Genomic DNA, 22,565 nt, shown 5'->3' with positions numbered 1-22,565 from the left:
GATGAGGAACTGAACAAGTGTCCCTGACACTTGCTGAACATATGACACCACCCTCAGAACTGGAAATAACAGACCTGTGACAAACCTAGCAATGACACAAATCTGCATTCATTCTTGAGCCTTCAAACACTTCACAGATGCTTAGAAGAAAGCCCTTCTAAACACTACATCTTTCCTGAACTGAAAATCAGTGGAAAACTTACTTGTGCAGCCTCTGGAGCTACTATGACAAAAATTATCATTATACTTATTTGTAGTCCATGTACTACAATAATTTTTAAATACTTTTCTTAGTACTGGGGAAAAACAATTAAAGTCAGGGCATGTTTGACTCTAGTTACCTATGGAGCTAATTGCCGAAGCTAATTCCAGAGCTCCCCTGAGATTAAAATGTTAATACACACAAAAAGACAATATAAAAATTCATCTTAGAAAAAAAAAAATCACACACACACTAAAAAATTCCCTTTGGAATTCAAGTTTTCTTACTCTGGATGAGAATCTGAGCATCAGGCTCCTGTGCTAGTGTGAATGGATGGGGTATTTACCAAAAGGGAGATAAAACACAAGAACTTAAATTAAAACCAAACTAATTCTGCCCTTAATAAATGAGGCTCACATCTGTTTTGAACACTGTTTCACGTTATTGTGAAATACAGCTACAGGGGACTTATTTCACAAAACAAAGCTCCACAGCTTTATTCCCTACAAAGGAAACCATTTAAAAATACACCCTAACTTCAGTACACAAAGACTTAGCAAAGCTCCCGGTCCCTCAGAAATGTGGCCGTGGTGTCAGCATCATTTCTCATTCTCTCCAAGCACACTGAGCAGTGATGGGCACAGCCCAAGCTCAGATTAGCTCCTGGGAGATCCAGTGCCCTTGCTGAACTCGCTGTCCCTGCTGTCAGCACCGTGTACCCAGCTTGCTGAAGTGCTCACAGACCAGATTCAGCCGGTGTGCAAAGACAGCACTGGCAGCTTTGAAGAAAAATTCATCAGATTCCCAAAAGAGGCAAATACTGCCCAGGATGAGTGCTGCAGGAGAGGCCCGCTCATTAACACAGGGAAGGACAATTTTAACCCAGGCTGTGGTTCAAACATAAATTCATGTTTTGCTGTGCACAGACAAGCTCATGTTCTGACAATGATGCGGAGCAAAACCATAAACTGATGATTATGCATCAGTGGACAGAAGTCACAACAACAGGGCTGGACAGGAAGGAAGAGGAAAATGTCTTAGACAGAACGCAGCGCTTCCAGAACAACAGCTTCATACCCTCACCTGTGAAACAAGAAAATGATACACTTGCCAATTCAACTGCTTCTGCCTTTTGCCCAGGATTCAATTTAAGAATTAAATTACTGGGATAGCCATCTTATTTCCAGCTGCAGCCTCCATCTACTTCAAGACAAGCTATGGACTGGAGCAAATAAAACTATACCGTGCTGGGCTCACCAAGACCTCATGCTGACAACTAAAGCTGCCAAGCACAGAGCATCAAGGGCCAAGCTGTACTTTTTATATCTATATGATTACAACAGCCTAAAACCCAGAAAGCAGCTTCCTTCAGACACAGGCGACGCTGAATAAGCCCACTTGATGATAAAAGAAAGACATTGTTTATGACAGCTACGAAAATCCAGAGAGCAGCATAATTTAAATTAGAAGGCTCTATCTACTCATAAAAACAGGTATTTCAAGGACAGCCTGCTTATGCTCCCTACTGAAGTGCAGGTGACATACAGAGTTATGATAACATGATTTAGACAAGATGATGGCTCCTCTGACAGTATTCCAGGTTTTGGAGTAGGAAGAAGGCAGGAGGATAGGAGATTGCAAAAGTGTAAAAGGCTCTTGAAAAATGCAAATGTTCTCCGCATCCATGTCCAAAGGTATCCTGGACAGCTGGAGAGATGTCCCATCTGATGGAGCAAGACAAAACAACCCAAACACCTACACACTTCTGGGATGACAACTTGTGAGTATCAGAGTTTACAGCACTGACATTCAGACTCTGATTTGTGCCAGTGCTTGCTTACTGCAAAGATGGATGGAGATGACACCTACAGTGGGATTGGGCAACACTGCAGAAGTTAATCAAGGTCACTGTTGTAATGAGCTCATCTCATTTATCTTGCACTGCATTTCTGTCCACATGAACCTATTGCCCCTGGGTGATTGGCCATTTACACTATGCATGGGAACACAACCTTGCACCTTAGTTTTTCTACTGCAGAAAGCACTCAAAGACTTTTGCACTGTATCCCTGAGGTGCATTGTAAACCACACTGCAGGAATCTCATCTTCAGCCAAAACCCATGCTAAAACCCAAGTGTTGAGGGGAAACACCAGCAAGGAAAGCTAACTCTGATCCACACATCAAAGGGTTTGCTGTGCACAAGCAGCATTACCCCAGATACAGCACATTTTAACAGCCTCAGTGACATTCCCGGTCCTCAGAAGAAAAGCAGGCAGCCTTTTATTCCCCATCTGGTGGTCATTAACTCTAGAGAACAAACCTCAGAGTACGTCACTAGCTCTACTCCATCCCTCCATTTTGTACACGCTGCTTGTGTCGCAATGAATCATCCCCTTCACAAGGATCTCCCAAGAGCTCCAGTTTCTTGTTTCCCAAAAGGCTGGATTAAACTGGAGAGTGCTCGTCTAACTTGTAAGGTGCCTTCCTAAGGCAAGTTTAAACCAGTACCTGCCCATCCCAGCTATTTTATCTTTCCAAAAACTGATCTTACTCACACACTCACCAGCATTCACAAACTGGGAGAAGACATAATTTGCTCTTCCTATTGCTCCAGGCCCGATTAGGAGACACCCCAGCAAGGTGGCCTGTATGGTGCAAGAGGTTGATGTCCTTGATACCAGAAGCCTGCACCAGGAAGACACTGTCTGCCTATTGCAAATCCAGTGATTTCACTAATTGCAGAACTCTCCACACTACATTTCTAATTTGCACTGTATCATAAGTATGTGTAAAATAAGATAGTACCACAGCAAAAAATGCCCACCTTAGCTCCTGAGATGGGATTTGCATATAACAATTTCCTAAAACTGCAGAAGCTCCTTTTTTTTTTTTTTCTTCCCTTTGTGCTGCCCTTTGATAAGGACCTCAGTCTTAAGCTGGAGAAGGAATTAAAAGTCAGAAGCAAATGTCCAAGATGGAACTGAATCTCAGTCCTAGCCAGACAGCTTTACATCTATGTCTGTGCTGGAAAAAATCACTCCACTATGCTCTGGTTTCTCCAGCTCTGAGAAGAGCATAGTACTCCCTCTCTCCCCATTGTGTTGCCTATTTAAACAATAAGGCCTTAGGACAAGATAACAAATTACAGCACAAAGGACCTTAAACCCAGACACAGCATCCATGAGTAACAAAATGTTACCTTGGTGCTTCCTGCCTTCAGCTTCAAAAGAGTCTGTCTGCACTTTCAACCCGTCACCCTGGTGTCCTGAGCAGAGCACCCAGCACTCCAGCCAAGCTGACAGCTGGTGAGGCAGCACTGCACCAAACCAGAAGCTGCAATAAGAATTGCCAACTTATCAGCTGCTAATCTCCCTAAGGACAGCACAAACTCCATCCACTTGCACCTGCTGCAGAGTAGATGAGGGAAGACAATCTTCCCACCTGGTTATCAGGTCTGCAAAGAGACTGTATGTAATAGGGTGTGTCTCCTGGCGCTATCTCCACTTTTCTCCTCCTAAAACTCTGCCTACAGACCACAAAAATACCAAGTTTGCTTAAACCCTAACTCCAGAAATCTCTGCCTTAGAAGATGATCATGTTTCTCAACTTTACCTCCAGCTACTAAAAAATCTGCACCAGACACTATAGTTCAAAGGGGGAGAAAACACTGAAGCATGTTCTCTCCTAAAAGGTCTTTATAAGCCACCTCTGCAAAGCAAGAAAGTGCAACCTCAGAGGAAGAGGAGCAGCTGTTTTGACGAGTCTGGCCCTTGTTCAAATACCAGGATAAGCCTTGAGTAGTAAAATATTGCCATCAATAAAAAGTTCAACTAAAGTACATTGCCCTGGCCCTAAAGTACAGGTCATCTACTCCATGTTACATACACAGGAAAAGCTGCTGCAATGTTCAGCTGAAAATGTGTACAGAAGTGACAAATGAAAGAAAAAATGTTCTGGATAACACTCTGTAAGTTCATGATCTCGTATGTCAGAAGCTGTGTTAGGCAATAGAGCAGAGTATGTGACAAATGCCAGGAAAAAATTAAAAAGCTATCTGCACTTGGGGATTGCTCCATCCCTAGGAGCTATTTTCTTGACTTTTAACTGTGAAGCCATGTCTCTGGCCAATGTCTAAAAAAATTATTCTTAAAAATTCTTAAAATTATTCCCTTTAGACACTGTCACACATCTAGCTGCACCAAACTGACAAGACATTTGGATAGAAACAAGACAACTTTCAATTTTCTGGTGCATATACTGAATAGTACAGTGCCCTCAACACCAGAAATTCTAAAGCATTTGGTAAAACTTATTTCAAGGCAGCCAAACAGTGGGTTTTAGACAGAAAAGCTGTAAGCAGTTTATGCATGTTCAAGACCACATCTCATATTTAATTTCTTCTTATCATTTATTCTTAAACACAGCAAAATACTCAACTACTGAGGTCCTTGATGCTTGCTGCAAAATTGGTAACACTATGCAAATCAATGACTAGGATTACAAAATGAGCAATAAGGAATAAAAACCACCACGGGGTTATTTTTAGAAAATCATTGAAAAATAGCATTATGGAAGAAAAACGGACATCTTGAAGAACACAAACTATGCCTTCATTGAGAATGTAAGAGTATTTCTCCCCCAAATAAAGCTGCACTATGTGCTGAATGCTGTGTGTGAGAAAGAGACTGTCAGCTGTACACTGCAGCTGATGAAACCAAGCAGGCACTTAGCTAGTTGTCCAAACAACTAAAACATCAGTGTGTTATCAACATTATTCTCATAGTAAATCTGAAAGCACAGCGCTGTCCCAGCTACTACAAAGAAACTTAACTCTATCCCACCCAAAACCAGGACACAAGCAGATTCCCACCACAGAACATGGGTTTAATGGACACAGCCAAAGATGAGTTACACATATAGACTGATCAAAACATTTTAGTGAAGCTACAAGTACACTCCAAGCTTTCCTGAGGCAGAAATCAATCTCTCTCCAGTGATGGAAAGATACAGGCAGCCGCAGAATTACTCTGCTGCAAAGCTGAATTCCATGAGTGTCCATCTGTCTGTAACACGTCTACGCTGGGCAGAATTATGAAGGAAAATCTCCATCTTTTGGTGGGCATCAAAGGCTCAGCATTCTGTGATACTGATAGAGAAGGAAACCATTGTCTTGCTAACACTCCCTAAAAAGCTCCTTCTCTGACGAAGGTATAAGATAAAAATACATACAGGGACACCCACACAGCTCACAACTGCACAAAGCATATGGCAAGCTTGTGAACATGAACAAATACACTCACGTCAAAAAATATTGATAAGGAATCCAAAAACATCTACTGATCGGAAGCTCTGTGGGAAGCAACTCTCGTCTCTTTGAGACTGACAGGAGCCTCCAATTAAAACTATTCCCAAAGGTCTGATACTGTCCCTCTTTACCCTGCTTTCATCCCAATTTCAGAACTCAACACCATCAAACTCAGAAAGGGATTTAAGTACTGCAGGTGGAGATGCAGGGTGTTTTTCTTGAGGAGACACTGTCTACTGAGGTTGAGTGACAAGCACCTGCACTAACTTTCCTGCTGTGCCTCCAATGAGCCTGCACTGCCCCCATCCCATCAAGATAAGCACTTCAGACATTTTCCAGCCCCTGCCTCCAAAGCCTCCCAAGACACGAGTAAGGCATGCCCACTGCTGCCTGTCCTTGGGACTCCTTTGTGTTGGGAATGGGCAGATCTCAAACCCAGAGCAGCTGTCAGCATTCTTCCAAACTGAACAACTGCTGCACTCACCTTTGAGAGAAAGCTGTTGAGATTCAAGCAACAGCCATGAAACAAAGGGGAACTTCCCCTTGGTGAAGCAGGGTAGAGTGAAGCAGCAGTAGAGTGTTTTATTCTAGCAGAGAAACAGGCCTTGAGATGATGGAAAACATCACCAGAACTCTGTGACAACACTAGAAAATTTGTGAGGCAATTCTTACTTGAACCGCTGTCCCTCTCCTACTCATCTTCCCTCATTACAGAACTCCATCTCTATCATTAGTATTAATAGAGAACTAATTGCCAAGCTCTCCCACGTCTCCAAAAGCATCAAGTCTGATCTCCACCAGTTGTGTTGGAGGATCTCCCAGATTACTGTTTGATGCAAGGACTGGCATAAAACTGTATTTCCTGCCACCGCTCCTGCTGACCCAAACAAGGATTTCAAAAATCCTAATTTTATCTTAAAGTCTGAGAATTACTGATGCTAAGTACATGTTACAAAAGAACGAATTTCAGGAAGACTGAATACTGCTCCGCATTCTCCACTTTCGTTTTCAACTCTGGAGCTCTCACTTGTTCATCAGCTGAGCAGCTACAGAAGTCAAATTAAGAAACCAAATGTCCACTTGAAAACATGCAGGTATGCTCATATTTCTGAAGCCAAAACCAATTTTTTAATCCTCCTTATACCATGCAGGTCACAAGAATCCAAAATTAACTTCATCCTTTCTTTTCACTTCACTTTCCAAATGTCCTAACTCTCCCTGCGACACCACAAGATAGACTAAGATCAATTGACTAACATCATTAGTTTAAAAGGCAAGCATTCAAGAAGAAAATATTTCCAACTATAAACCTCATTAAATCTACTGGAACTATTCAGCATTTATGTCAGCCAGGACATTTTGAACAAACGCTGGGCTAAAAATACTGTAGTCTCATACACACCGGGAAACCACTACTACAACGTGTTCAGCTGTGCTAGGAAATAGCAGGAGCCTGCAGCAGAAAAGGCTCTCTCTGCTCTGCCTGGAACAGCACTTCCACGCTGTAGTAATTCCAGTGCTCAACCAGTGATGGACAGTGGAAGCCACCAGAGCACACAGAGGAACTCCCTGGGGCAGCCAGCTACTGGCAGAGTAAGGACAGCAGTAACTGGGAACACTGTTTAAAAGGAGTAAGCCTACTGCAGCTATGAACTGGAGTTTAAATTTATTTTCTACTGTTTTGGGGTTTTTTTCAGAAAAGCAGAACAGCAAAAAACCTCACTGCTGAAACCACAGCAAGCCCATACCCTTTTCCCATTCCCTTACTGAGAGGAACCATTCTGAAATCTAAAGATGATCCACATTGAAACACTGACAAGTGCTGAACAGCTCGGAACAGAGTCCTGCAGGGAGAAGGTACAGGCAGATGTGTCGTATGCGCTGTCAAAAGGGAAAGTCCCAGGACAGCAAGGTGATAAACACTGATTTCTGTATCAAATGTCTTCTCTCAGATTTGGAAAGCTAAGACAGACCTTCAAAAATCCAGGCAGAAGCAGAATACATAACACTAAATAGATTTTGCTCCCATGTTTCAGAGTGTGAGGTTTTCTATAAAATGGGGAGCAGTATCTATGAAATTGGAAGCCCCAAAACCAATGAAATTTAATAAGCCAATAAATATTTGTGAATGACTACATGTCCTACAATGATATGAGAAACTGTATCAGCACAACCAGCTCAAGCAGACTTGAAAGAGAAACTGTCCCATCTTGAAAAGCCACAAGAAAAAAAAAATCTGCAATGATTTCCTAGGTTAAACTGTATTTCCCATAAATAGTCACTGTGACATTAAAGCCCATCCCTGCAGACCATTAACAAAAAAAGCAGATACACTGTCAGTGCTCCACTGATTTTAGCAGAACTACAGCCATTTACAACACCAGGAAGAATCTGACCTGGAGCCTCCCTCCAACAGGGCAGTGGCTTGTGCTATTTCAGCAGGTATTACTTTAACAGGAATCCAGTGAAATCATTAACAGAGGAATTTGAGTCAATGAGATGTTAAGTACTTGCTATAATTACATATTATTGCAGTTTCTGCTGACAGTGCAACTCAGGAGGTTGGAATTCAATGAACTATCTAACGAATATCTGAAGTCACAGTTGTAAATGAAATTAAATCTGATTTGTGCTTGATCATGTTTATGAGCTGTGTGTCTAATTTACATGAAGCCATGTAAAAAAACCACACTTTTACACAGGTCCCCTGGTTCAAAATTTTTCATGTTTAACAAAGTAAACAAAGAAGCCCTGATAACACATTAATAACAGAGAGTGCTTAACACTGGAGTAAAAGGAAAAACATCTTAAGAAAACCTGCTAGGAGGAAGAAACACACGGGCCATTAACCCCCAAAACACATCTTCCAGCACATTTAAGTAATTCTGCTGAGTTTTAACAAAAACACAAGTTGGCTGCAGCTCCCAGAAATGCACTCAAGTCCCCACTCCCACCAGACACCCATTAAGTTTTAACCTAAACGCTGAATGTGTCAGAACAATTAACACAACAGACCTCAAGGTCTTTAGCAAAGCCCTTCTGAGGCTTCTGCTGCGGAAAATAGATGCAACTTATGCAGCACATGGTAGTGAAGAGCAGCTTACCAACAATATGTTTATTTACATTTCTGAAAAGTGTCATGAATGACAAATTTACTTCAGAGTACTCTCACCTATCACAATCTGAAGACTCCCATACGGAAGCTACGCTGTCATATCCTAACAAGCCCTGCGAGGGATTGCTGTGAACATATTGAAAATCAATGCAAAAAACAAAATCAAGAAATTTCGCAGAGATTGGCGTCTTATGTAAAACACTTCTGAAATAAAAAAAAAAAAAAAAATCCCCCAACAAAACAACAAACAACTAAGTGGTTGCAGACTTAAAACTACCCGAGTATTGTTCTGAGGCTGTGGGCAGCACTTCCCACAATGCAGGCTCACCACCAGCACTGCAGTCTGGAGTGAAGGCAGGGAGCCATGCAAGGAAGGAACAAGCTACATTCTTCTGGAACAAGCTACATCTCCATGTATCACAAAAAAGGCAAAGGAAATTTTCAGCAGAGATATCAATCTGCACCTAAATACCATTAACTACCTTTTGTACTTTGGATCCCTTGCCAAACGTTTGACATTTAAAGCACTCGTGAGACATGTTCCCAGGGAACTCAAAAGACAGTTTCTCCCTGACATGTCACACACACACAGAGCACAGGCAGTGCCTTCACGCTTCCTAAATCCGTGCAGTTTGTTTAGCACAGCGGCTCTAACAGCAGTGCTAAGGTACACACAGCCCTGTGCCAGAAGTGGCCCTGCTCTCCTTCAAAAAACTCTCACCCATCCAGAAGGCGCCAGCAAAGGCAGCAGCAAGGAAGCACAAATCTGGTCTCCAACAGACTGTTTCACAACCACTGAGAAATCCTAAAGATCTCTGCTATGTTGCTCTACAGTTTGTTAGCATTTAAATCACCCACACCTCTTATTGCACAGCCCTGTCATACATGAAACATGAATTTAATGCAAAAACACAAAACGTGCTGAAATTCCTTAACTTGTACGGCATTTGGTTCAGCACTCCTGTTATTTAATTTGAATTTCCCTCTTGCTCATTCCTTCATGTTGCCAGCCTGATAAATACACAGATGCCCCAAGTGCGCTTGGGCCAACACAAAAAAACCTGCCAGTTCCTGATAAGATGCTGCAGCAGTAAGGGCTTCTGTTTTTTTTTGGTTTTTGCCTTTTTTTTTTTTTTTTCTCCCAAAAAAAATATTCACTGTTAAAGTAAGCCCCTCCTTCAAACATGTTTGAATTCCAGAAGCCACCTCTGTGATGCTGGACAAATTCACACTTGACTCCTGTTAATGCACTGTAATGGTTACTCCAGTGATACTTGACCTCAAATTGCATCTTAACATTACTGGCCAAATCAACTGGAAGCAAAAAGCACTGCTTGGGGTGATGTCCTCAGTCTTCATACTGAGCAGTTCTGGATTTTACACTAGTTCTGATCACAGGCTGCTGAGCAGCCAAGGCACTAATAACAGTTAGTAGAATTTAGTAGTTTTGGAATGCAATTTGATTATTTTGCAAACAAAAGTAATTTTTATCTGCTGCACTCTGCAAACACAATGGGAGAGCTGAAAGTCAAGATAAATTGCTTTTAGTCTCAACATTGTCCTCAGTAGTAAGAGGTTGTTACATCCAACCTGAGTAACAGAGCTCTTAAAGGCAAAACTCAATAGAATCCAAATCTGTGGAGGTGGGGACATTTTCAGCATCCAAGCTGTAGCTGGAAACAACAGTTTTGGACTCCATTTCCCTTCTGAATGCTGAAGACTGCAAGGATGTTACTTGCAGAAAAGGCTGGCTGTTTTAGCACAATACTGCTCTCAGCATGGTCTGCAAACAGGCACCGCTAGCACTGAACATGGAAAATTCTTTGCAATGCGTACGGATACTAAAAATACAGCTAAGGTGAAAAAAATACCCACTACGGCCAAACAGGAGGGAGAACCTGGATATTGAAAATGGAATGCAATTACTCAAGTTGGAATTTGTCCAGGATCACTCTTGCTTAGAGTGATCTGGCTATTTAATGACAAGAAATAGCCAGGAACACTTATTTACTGCTGGCACCCCCTCTCACACCCAACACTACCCTGCTATCAATGAAACGGGTGTGTAACCAGATCCAGGCTCCCAGCTACAACCGGGCTGTGCCTTGGTGACCTGCAATGGGCAGATCCACCCAACCTATTGCAGCTGCAACAACTTGTGTGACCACAGCCCCAGGTAGTGTGTCCACTGACCCAGATAGGAACATTACTAACAGGAAGCTTCAAAGTGCTTAAGCTGCCCTACTACTGATACACTAGCCAAAAGTCACCCAAAACATTCCTTATTAACAAAAATGTTTACTGCTGCTACATTCAACATTTAGAATGAGTCAGTCCCAGCCCCCAGGAAAACTTCCCCCAAATGTGAAGTACAGGAGGCCTAAAAGGAGAGTTTGGCTCAACTGTTTAGTGCTGCCTGACAATAATCAAAATACAAACCAATTCTGAACATCTGGGGGGGGGGGAAAAGCCTGTCACTTGGGATTCCTACCACCCACTCCTAATCTTTACCACTAAATAGGGTCAAAACAAGGAAATAAGAGCACGAGGCTCAGTGCTCTGCCCGAAGGAGAATCGCTGTTGTCACATCTGCGTGTGACAATTCCCGATGCACGAGAGCAAAGAGCTCCTGTGCAGAGGAAACAAGGCTCAGAGCACGCAGAGGTGACAGGTTTTCAGGGAGATCAGGGGTGGTCACAAGGTCAGAGACTGCAGTGTCTATCCAGCATTATTCCCTTAGCAAGACTAACAGGGTTACACGTACCTTCCAGTGCTGAAAAGGGTTTTGGGGTTTAGGGGCCTCTGATCAATGACAGTGATGTTACACGACTGCCACAAAGAATTACAACAGGAGGGAAAGGGTGCTGATGCCTACATTGGTATGGATTTGTTGGGTGCACTTGATTTACCAGGAATTCAGTTTTTCCATAAAGGTGTCTTACTTTGAATTTCTGTATTGAATTCCTTCAACACATGGTAGAAATAAAAACCACAGGAGTTTTAAGAGCTGCATGACTAAAACTCTTAGAAGAATAAAACAGCACATGGTCACAATAGAGGAGAAAAATCCCTCTGAAAGGTTCACTGGGAGATGGGAGTCGAAAGGTCAAAAATATACATCACTTCCTCTATGTACAAGAGCACTAACTAACTAAAGCTTACCAGGGAATATTTATCCCTAAATAAAGATGATCTTTAGATGAAGCAAGTATTTTCCAGCATGAGAAGGCTACAAGCATTCCTATACAAGCTTATATTTAAATTGCTTCAAAAGTTACACCTGTACTTCTTGGGAAACCCACTGCACCCATTTTTCCTGACAGGAATTACTCATAAAGCTCCACTATAAATTCACAATGGAAATGAAGAGTTCAAAACCTGCATATTCGATACTGTCTGCTCCTGCTGCACACACACAATCACATTCCAATGAACTGACAGAGAGAAAGGTGCTCGCAAGCATAGATCTGTAAATATTTACATGCAGTGGCCTACAAAGCAACCAGGCACGTGGACATCATCCAGAAAAGCATTCTAAAAATTAGTGTAACTATAAGTCAAGCAGATATTTTCAACCACCTTTTTTGTCCTCTACCACCTCAGCAGTCAGGGGACAGCTCAGAGCTCCTAACACATCCCAAACAGTGACAGTAACACACACACAGAGGTTGGTTTTATGTCCTCAACTCCCCTTCATCATATTTAAGCCCTTCAATTTGACATCTATCAAATGGGGAAGGCTTGCAATTAGCTTGCTTCCTATAAAAATGAATAAATTATCAGAAAAAGTTAGCAGTCATCAGGCTGATTAGAAAAGATAATGTATATCTATAGATATACAGGAATACATATATATAGGAATGTAAATATAATATAAACAGATATACATATATATTCATATATAAATATATACATATACAAAAATACATATAAGTGTGTATATATATATATATTAAATTACAGGACTCCTGTAAATGTTTCTGAACAAAATGAAGTTATCTTGCAAAGTCCCTGAAGTGATGCTGTCTACCTTTCTGGAATTGTCCACACTATGGTCTGTTGTTTTTTTTTAAAGTAGGTTTTAATTTTAATGTAAAAAACCCCCATCTAACAAGGTAAAGTCACATCATTTAAATAGCAAGGAAGAAAATAAGACTGATCTTAAAATGGATGCAGTAGCTTCTTTTAAAGAGCAACATGTTGCAATCACCTTTCATTTTAGGGGAAGGGAGGGATTCCCTCAAAGGAACAGAGACGGGGAGCAGTGGGGGGAGGGAGCCTGAGAGAGAGAAAAAAAAAAAAAAAAAAAAAAAGAAGAAAAAAAAAGCGACTTGGGATTTAATTTTTTTTTTTTTTTAGCTAAAAACTTTGCTTTGCCCTCGGTTACAAGGGGCTGGCGCCGGGGATGGCGGCCCGGTGCCTCTGCAGAGGCGGCTCGGCGGCAGCTCGGGGAGGAGAAGGAGAGAAAAGCCACAGAGAGAGAGAGAGAGAGAAAAAGAAAATGGCGCAGAGACTAAGTCCCGACCGTCGACAAGGCGACTTTCCAGGGAGGAATCGGGGCCCAAAGGCGACCCCGGCAGAGCCGCGGGGCTCGGATCGGGGGCCTGCGGTGCCCCCACTCGGGGCGGCGGGGGTCGGGGGCGGCCGATCCCGGCGGGAAAGGGCCGCTTTTGGCAGCTCGATGGGAACAATGGGGCCGGTGAGCGCGGAGCCGGGACTTAGTCTCTGGGACGCCATGTCTGTGCGAGGGGCGCGCCGGGGCCGCACTCACCGTTCGCTCGGAAATCCGCCTCGATCTGCGGGGAGAGCACACAGGGACACACCGTCAGCACGCCCGGGTCCGCGGCGCTCCGGGGGACCCCCGCCCCCGCCCTCACCCTCGTTTTTAGGGGAATTAAACACGGAATGAGAAAAGCCCGGCGCGATGCGGAAGGTGATGGGGGAACGGGTGAAGCGCCCCCCCGGCCCCCGCACAGCTCACGGGGGGATCCCTCCCGAGCCCCCCAAAGGGCAGCGAGCCGGGGCAGCGCCGCAGCCGCCCCCTCCCCTTCTCCGCCCGGCCAGGGGGTCACACGCGGGTCCCCGCTCCCACCGCCCCCCATCCCACCGCGGGGGAACAGCTGGGCTGACAGCGCGCTGCCCACACGCGTGGGGGCGGCCGCAGGGCACGGTCCCCCCGCTGGGGTTACGGGGGGCGGCGAGGCGGCCAGCCCAGGGCCGGCACGGGGGGATGCGAGCACCGCGGCGGGGGTCCCCGAGGAGCGCGCCCCGCGGGCGGGCACGGGACGCTCACCTGGGAATCGTTGTGCAGCTGGTCCCCGCTCATGCCGGAGACGCGGGCGGCCGGGCGGAGCGGGAGGAGCGGCGGGCAGAGGAGCGCCGGGCGGAGCGGGACGCGGGGAGCGCAGCGCGGTTGTGTAACAGACTAAGTCCCGCTTTCGGCGCTCTGCGCAGGCGCGGCGCGTTTTAAAGCGGCGGGGAGAGGCCTGACGGGCAGGGGGCGGGAAGCGGCCGCGCGTAAATTTGCATGCGAGCCACGCCCCCCGGAGCCGGCGTGATTTGCATGCGGGCCCCGCCCCTCCGGCGTGACCGCTCCGACCCGCCGCCCCCCCAGCGTGCGCTCCGCCGGCTCGCTGCTTTACATATCCGGTTCCGCCCCTTCCCCCCTCCTCCAATGGCGCGGCAAAACCCGACTCTCATTTGCATGTGAGGCCCCGCCCCCTCCCCGCGGCTGCCAGGCCCGGTGCATTGTGTAAGAGCCCGTGCCGCTCCGTGCCCGCAGCGCGCATGCGCTGTCTCCCGCCCCGCCGGCGGTGTTTGCATACAAGCCCCGCCCGTGCCCTGAGGCCCCGCCCCCAGGGCCGCATGGCGGCGGGCGGGAGGGCGGCTCTGAGGGGAGGTGTTTCCGCCGCCTCCCCGCGGTAACCGCGCAGTGACACCCCCGCACCCCGCCGGGCCCGCAGCCTTGGGCGCCACGGGCTGCGGCGCCCTCGGGGCTTGCCCTGAAGTCTCGCCGCGACAGACCCCCCCACAGGCACCGGCTCTTGGGCAATTTGGGCATTTCCAAGCGGGAGGAGGCGAGCGGGGTGTGCACCGCAGCCCCCTCGTTATCAGTCTGTTATCTGTGTGCCTGACCCCTCGCTCTCGGCCTCTGTACCAGGCTGGAGTGCAGAGGCCCCGCAGGAACCACGGGGAGATGCTGAGGGGAGATGCAGATCAGGCAGGTTTGGGCTCACTTGAGTCGTTTAAGTCAAGGACAGCACTGGTGCATTGCATACAAGAGCATTAAAAAGGGATCAGCACGCAAGGTTTTTCTTCTGGCATAAGCAGGCTTTTAAAATTTCTTTCTCCTACAAGGAAATGGAAGGTAAAAGGGGGCCAAAGCTTCATCTTCTTTTAGCTAATGTGATAATAAAGCACGTGCCTGTCCAGAAAAAACACCCCTCCTTCCTCAACCTAAGAACAAGACAATCTGAAGACAACATTTATTTCTGTTCTGCAGCAGCTCTTATAAACGGGTTTTCTTGTCGGTGTACTAAATGGCAGGTTTAGTATGCATGGCTGGTATGTGTCTCACAGGACTGCCTCCAGTCTTCTTGGAGCTTCCATCCTCTGCTGCAACACAGACTGTACCTTTCCTCAGCTTCTTTACACAACCAGAGCTTTGATTTGACACTAAAATAACCTGGCGCTGCCAGGCTATCTGAAGAGATACATCAAAATGTAAGCAGTGACAGCAGCCACCTATTTGCACTGCATATTTATATCCTGCAAAGGGAAAGCTCTGTCACTTTCTTACCGTCTTCAGAAGAGGATCTGAGGACTTCCTTTTTTTTTTTTTTTTTCTTTTTTTTTTTTTTTTTTAACCAAGAGCAGGCAAATATTTCTGGCTCTGGAGCTGTTTATTATGCAAACTGCTTTAGTCACTGTTAGATTTTTAAATATAAACATAATGAAAGGGCTGTTTCAGATACCGGGAAGACGTGTGTGCCCCCGGCTCACAAGGATGAGGTGAACGCAGGCTTTGCCCTGAGTTTGAGCCCCTCCTTGCTGCAGGTCTGTGTCTTTTGGGACAGCCTGGGAGCGGGCTGGCATCTCCTGTTTCCAGCATTAGAAATTCCTAAAAGCTCTTCCTCAGAAGCAGCAATTTCGCTTTAAACCTCACATCTTTGTCTCCCCGAGAAGCCCTGCTCAGGTGGCTGCGCCTGCCACAAGAAAGTGTCCTGCCACAGCCCCCTGCGCGCTGCAGCTGCAGCCAGCCCTGTGCAGGGGAAGGCAGCGCGGCCCCTTCCAGCAGCTGCCACCTTCACAGGCGTTTGCAAACACGGCTGGTTACAAAGCAGAGCCCCCGAAACCGGCACACCAGAGGTTTAGTGCTGTGCTGCCGGCAGCAGCCCGCTGGCAGAGCTCCGAAGGAACAGGGAGCTTCCCACTTTGGTGTCTCAGGTCCTGACAGTGACCGCTCCCGCGGCAGCAGTGCCAGAGCCATTAGTGACGAGCTAAAGCTTGTGCTCTGCTGGCAAACACCTCTCCCAGCACGGAGGAACCTGCAGCTGAGACAGCCGTGCTCGAGCCGGAGAGAGCTGTCTCCCAAGGAATCGCTTCCCATCTGCTGCACGGAGCCTCCTTCTCTGGAGCGATTCGAAACCCACCTGGACACAAAGCTGTGCAACCTGCTGGAGGTGAGCCTGCTTTAGCAGGAGGCTGGACTGGGTGTTCTCCAGAGGCGCCTCCCAAACCCAGCCATTCCATGTAATCTGTTTTATCCTCAGTGTCCCATAGGGTTACCCTGGAGCCTGCAGGGAGCCCCTGCCCTGCTGTTACAACCCAAGAGACAGGGAAATACACAGCTTGTTCAAAACATGAAACCGTAACACCTGTGTGGCCCCATCTGTTGCAACGAGATGTATGATGAAAAAAACCTTCTGATCTGCAAACCTATAACCCGCAGCACCACCGCCCAGGAGCTGAACCTCCCTCACCCCTTCCATGCTGGCATCCCTTGGGACACGAGAGGCTCTGCCAAAGAAGAGGAAGGCTCGTACGGGACACACCGCTGTACAACCAGGGAAGCGATGGTGACCCCAAGCCTGCCAGAGTTAGAGAAGCATTTAGACAAAGCTCTCAAGCACATGGGATTCTTGGGGTTGTCCTACGTGGGAGCTGGACTGGGTGATGCTTGTGCTTCCTTTCCAGCTCGGGAGATTCTGATTCTAACCAGCCCTTTCTACGGTGGAGGCTGGCAGTGAGGGGGTTAACGTAGTTGGCCCTGCTTCCCCGGCGAGGCTGTGCACTCTCCATCAAGATAAATGGGGGAAGTTCACACCTCTGAGTGCTGTGGTCTCCCTCCAGGGCTCCCTGGGACCAGTACATCACCATCGGGTTAATGTAGCCTAGGTGATTGCCTGCAAAAAGAAACAGCTGGAAACTATGTGTTTAAATTAAATCATAAATCATCCAGGGTACAAAACCAGTACAAAAGCCGCCAGTTCTTGATCCTGGTGAATTGTGAGATTTGATTTATCTGGTGCACTGGGGGCCTCATGCTGTGCTCAGGGTGCATATTTTGGGAGACGGAGGTGGGTGCTGTTTTCCGGGCCAGCTTTTCGGTCCTCTGTCAGGATGGGATCCTACACCGTGCTCCAGCCTGAGTCCCCACTCCTGCGCACGGACCGACACAAGACAAGAAACATCCACATCCAAACCCCTAAACCCTCCCTAGCCCTCCTTCCAAGGCTTGCTCTTAGTCTCAGGTGAAGCCATCTACATTGTGCTCCTTCATTTAATACTCTTTTATATTTAACTTGATTATATGATGCATTTCGAGTTTGAAAGTGAAAGCCGGTAATTAAATACGCTCGTATCTTGGTATTTTTGATTAGAATATTGAAAATTCAGGCCTTAGAGCTTATTTTGTAGCGCAGAAGGAAGAGCACATTGAACTCATTCAATTTTATTAGTAGCACCACAGATCCAAGTTCCCTTCTTTAGTTTTCCTTTATATAATTTTGTAAAAATCTCAACTTTTGTCAGAGGCAGCAGCCAGTTTCTAGTGTTTATGTTTTAGGAGAAAAATATCAGCAGCAAAACCCCTCCATCTGATTACAGACCAAGCACATTTTGGTTGCGAAGAGGCAATGAAGAACCAGTTACAAAACACATTTAAACCCAAAGATCTAATTTTTAAAGGCCTGTAATGATTCAGCTCATTTCTAAGAACTATGGTTTGGATATTTCTATCACTACTCAACATTTTTTTCACAGCCAGAGACCTGCCTGATGTGCAGGATTCCCAACTGGCGTCATCCTGTAAATCTGCTGTCTCTAGGGCCAAGTGACACTGCTACAAAATAGGAACAGTCAGATACACGACTCCCCACTCATTTTTCATTAGCATGACCTGCTCAAAACACTCATACTTATTATGTACTGTCGGATGCATTGAAACTAAATGATCTCAGTGCTCTGAAAGAAATGCACTTTAATAAACTGCAGCAATTATTCACAGTTTTATATGTAAGGCAAGGGAGGAAATTAAACAGAACCAGCAGATACAATTGTAAGTGGGAGCTTTCAAAGGTCAGTCTTAATTACTGAGTTTCACCTGGGACGGGAGAAGCTTGCAGAAGTCCTGGGAAATTACCAGTTAGAAAACAATAGCTGATATCACTTGAACTTTATTATGTCCTCATTTGCCTTGATTAAGGGAGCCGGCAGTGGTAGAGAGGATGGCGTAATGGAAAGGAGAACATTCGGATCATAAACCAAAGAGCACGTACCTGGATTTTCAGCTGACATTCCCAAGCACATACACATCTCCTGTGATGGTTTGTGGCTGCTGCGCGGCCAGTGCGTAACACCAAATGCAGTCAGGCACATCCATCCCTCTGTGCCTCATTGCCTTCCTGCTTCCAGCAAATAAAAGTGACTCTCCTGCTTGAGAAATCAATGAGAAGCCCATAAACAACACCTTGCTTCAGCCTGGCCTCCTAATTTTGCCGTGCAGAGCATTTAGTGCCCAGTATTTGGAGATTACCCCAGCCCGGGGCTCCCGGCAGCGAAGCGTGGGCGCTTTGGGAGCCCCAGAGCACGTGAGAAAAGCCACCCTTGCATAACGTGGCAGGCGTGGGAGGCAATAGGATGGCTCTTTTAGAGCGTTCACATGTTGCAAATATAGCTGAGATAAGGAGCCATTTCATATAATCTGTCCCCCTGGAATGAATTTCTCGTGAATTTAGGCTTGCTGGTTTCACTTTTATCTCCTGTAGTTGATGGCAGTGGCTGTTTCTCACAATATGACATAATTCTGTGATGCAGATTCCCGACGTTGCAAGGAAAGTGTCCAAGCATTTCTGTTCACATCAGAACTGCTATTAAAAAATACCCAGAGTTAAATTTGGTACCCACAGTTAATAAATGTCTCTCCTTCACAGTACAATAAGATAATATTTCCCTGTCTCTACTGTTTTCCATCCAAAGGAGAGAAGAATCCCCATTTTGGGAAAGAAACTGCTCACTTGGAGTGTTTCCATTTCTGGACTTGCGCCACGTGGAGAATGCTGGGCCCAGCTCCAGGAGATCCAAGCAGCTTAACCCATCCAAAATCCACGGGAGCTCTGATACTCGTCACTCCAAGTGCCAACCCAGACGTATCCCAGAGACTGGCCCTGCTGAACTCGGGAACACTTTAGAAAAGGAGCCTTTAAAGACTTTGCTCAAGTCAGTGGCAAGCACTGAAAATTCAGCAGAGACTTGGCACAGCTTCCCTGTGACGTGCCAGTGTGCCATCACCCTCCTGTTCCGTGCCAAAAATCTGCTTTTAGCTGGAGGGCTTTGAGACAGCCTAAGCTCAGCCCGGCCTGGAAAACTCAGTGGAAGAGAGCCCCCAAAATATGGAGAACTAACCTTAAACTGGCTTGCCTTCCAGGCTGGAGAGGAGTCTGGCCAAACGTGGATGCATTCCGACTGGAAAGCTCGAATGAGGTGTGAATTGCTCACACCTGAGTCAGGAGGTGACTTGTGGCCCCATTAATGGCTTTATTAGCTTCGGTGGCCCCATGCAATTGGGCTGCACTTCCCAGCGGGAAGGAGAGCCCTGTGCCCTCAGGGCTGTAGGGGCTGCTCGGTTCCTGCCCTGGAACAGCTTTCTCTCGGTGTCTGTGCTCACTGAACTGCTGCTTACTCACGGCAGGGATGGCCCAGGAGCACTGTGTCCTGCTTGGTGCACCCAGCTGCTTGGGGGATTCCCATCCTGCACCCCTTCCAGCACTGTCCTTGGACAGCCAGAAAGGCACTGGCAGCTTCCTGAGTGCCTCAGCTCTCTCCTGCTGCTCTTCCCAGGTTCTGGATAGACCTGGCCCCCTCTAGGCACAAAAAGAAAACAGAAGGTCTTTTGAGAGTTGAGACTTGGTAAAGGTGAGATAGAGACCAACCCTGCTTTTGGGGCTGCAAACCCCCTACTCTAAGAGGGTCTGTTGTAGGTTACCTTCCTTTTGGGCTCTCTGTGCTTCGTCATCTGGTAGATGAGGCTCATGATTCCTCCCTGCCAGTGTAGGTGACTGGTGAGAAATGCAGGTGTGGGATCCTCTGCTGATCAGATCAAAGTAGTGGGAGCATTTTCAGGTCTGAGCTGATCAGCCTGAATAATATGGCCATTATTGAGCAGCTGTAGCTCAAGGAGGGGTCTGTTAAGGTCCCTCCTCTCCCTGGAGGTGGGTTAGCTCTTAGCATCCCAGGCCATCAGACTGTGCCTGGGTCCAGCCTGGGTGCAAATCCTTGAATTAATATCAGGATGTGGTGAACCATTGGCTGAGGCAAGTGCAGAACATGTCAGGGCTGTTCATTCAGGGCAGGACTGCCAGAGCTCACCCCACAGAGCAAACCCACGGGCCAGCAGCACCTACACCCTGGGTGCTAACCATGAATTCCATGTCACAGCTGGACACAATGTCCACAGGCAGCATCACATCAGGCTGGAGAGGTTTTGGAGGGCTGTTTGTGTCCAAGCCTAGGGCTGTCCTGCTGTCAGGCTGGGGCTGCTGGGACTGAAAACCCAATGACCAAATCTGTACATTAGACAGCCTTGCTTAAAAATGCCCATAACACTGGCTTTAAATATATATTTATCATGGTTTTTGCTGGAACATAAATCTTTCCTAAAATAACTTGCAATGTTAGTATTGTAACAGAGCTGCAAGAGCCAAAGTATGAACCCTTGATCAGGAAATCCACCAAAACCTCAAGTGGAAATAACTACTTTAATGCAATTTTGTCAAGGAGGAAGTAATGAAGATACTTCATGAAGAAACAATAATAAATCTCAAATAATGTTAAATCTCAAATAATGAATAAAAATAATGACAAGACTGATTTTTAAAATAATGAGGGTTTTGGCATTCCTTTTTCCTTTATTTTTTAAAGATGGTTGCTATCTTCATTGGAATTTAGATTTTTACACTCTCAAAACCCTTCTGGAACATTAAGAAATATTTCCATGTCCTGTAGAGCTCTTGATAAAATGTGAGATGAATATTGTCAAGGCCAAGGTTTTCATACCTCCTTTCAGAAATCCCTATCCTAGAAATAATGAGCCTAGATTTAAAATAATAAATGCTACTTTCTGCTTAAATTTTTTACACTGATGTCTTGAAGGTGCTTTTTATTTAGATGAGGTGGAATAGAAACATAGACCTGATCTGCTCAATATAGCTGCACTGATTTAACACAGCAGCAAATCAGTTTAATTAGATCAGTGATTAGACCTTATGTGAGCACTCTTCCATGCTAAGGGAAGCTTACACTGCAGGTGAATTACATCTTTGGGTCAGAGAAACAAACTGCTGGCTTAATAATAGTAACAATAACAACAACAACAATAATAATAACAATGACAACATCAACAACGTTTTCCCTTTAATACAGATGTTTTTCTTGATGAAGCCAGAAAAGTGGTAGGTAAGTGGTGAGAAGGGAAGTTGCAATCACCCCCTGTATCAAGGTGCTGGGATAAACTTATGGTGGTAACCTCTGAACCCTGTTCAACAACATGTCCACGTCTGGTTGGGCAAGATGGAGCAATGCAAAACTCACAAACCATAACTACAAAAAGGATTGTCCAGCAGATCGACACCTTGGTTCCTACCATCTGTTGTCACTCAACATTTGTGTCAATAAAGAGAGAGAGGCAAAAATCATCACTGCTCTAGAGAGCTCAGATGCTGTGGAGACAGCTCAGAGATGTGGATAACCAGCGAGCTAAAATGATATTTGACCTAATCTAAGGCCTCTGTCCCATGCTGATGAGGATGCTTATCTTTTGCTATTCCCAGAACAACAGGAGCTCTGTGCAAGCACCTCCTGGTATCTGCTTGGAAAAGGGGGTAGAGCTGGTCTGGGCACACACACAGGCAGCTGGCAGCAGGATCAGCCCTTCTCAAGACAGGGAGCTTTTCTTAGTGTTTCTGAGGTTTCTTGCATGCAGCCCCAAGACCTCCTGGCAGTGGGCTGTGACACAGACAGCAGATGACTTCCCAAGGCTGTTATCAGGGTAGTGCACCTCTGAATTCATCATGGAGGTATGTGAGTATTAACTCTAGGTCATAAAGTAAGGGTGTGCAGATGCAATTATAAGGAGAGGCTTAGCCAGCTCTAAGCAGGTGGTTTGAAATAGAGGTTTAAATATCTTTCTGTAGGGTTGGTTTAAGCGGTGTGTTTGTAGGAAAGCAGCCTGGTGGCAAAGCAAAGCATAGCTCATATCACAGCCCAGCCACGTGGATGTGAAGATGCCTTAAAAAATAAATAAAAGTAACAAGGAGCCCATGGGAAATTGTCTCTTTAGAGGCTGGAGCTGGAGTGGGAAGACAGCAATAGTGGTTTTATCCAGCTCTTGGTCTCCCTGAGTTCCTGCTGCTGTAGGCTGGGGTGGATATTTCCCTCCAGGCAC

At 46.0% G+C, this 22,565-nt stretch overlaps 1 protein-coding gene across 1 annotated transcript in view; it reads right to left on the bottom strand.

The window, feature by feature from the left end:
• Positions 1–14,075, bottom strand: part of TOP1 (DNA topoisomerase I) — a 67,327-nt gene extending 53,252 nt beyond the window's left edge. Inside the window, 2 exon segments of the mRNA XM_066330582.1 lie at positions 13,395–13,419; positions 13,917–14,075. Coding sequence (XP_066186679.1) covers positions 13,395–13,419; positions 13,917–13,949 — 58 coding nt within the window. The 5' untranslated portion in view covers positions 13,950–14,075.
• Between the last annotated feature and the right edge of the window lie 8,490 nt (positions 14,076–22,565).

This window comes from Sylvia atricapilla, chromosome 16 (genome assembly GCF_009819655.1).
Source record: "Sylvia atricapilla isolate bSylAtr1 chromosome 16, bSylAtr1.pri, whole genome shotgun sequence".
Taxonomy (NCBI): Eukaryota; Metazoa; Chordata; class Aves; order Passeriformes; family Sylviidae; genus Sylvia; species Sylvia atricapilla.
Note: the sequence above shows the minus strand (reverse complement) of the source record. Positions and strands in the feature narration are given on the sequence as shown.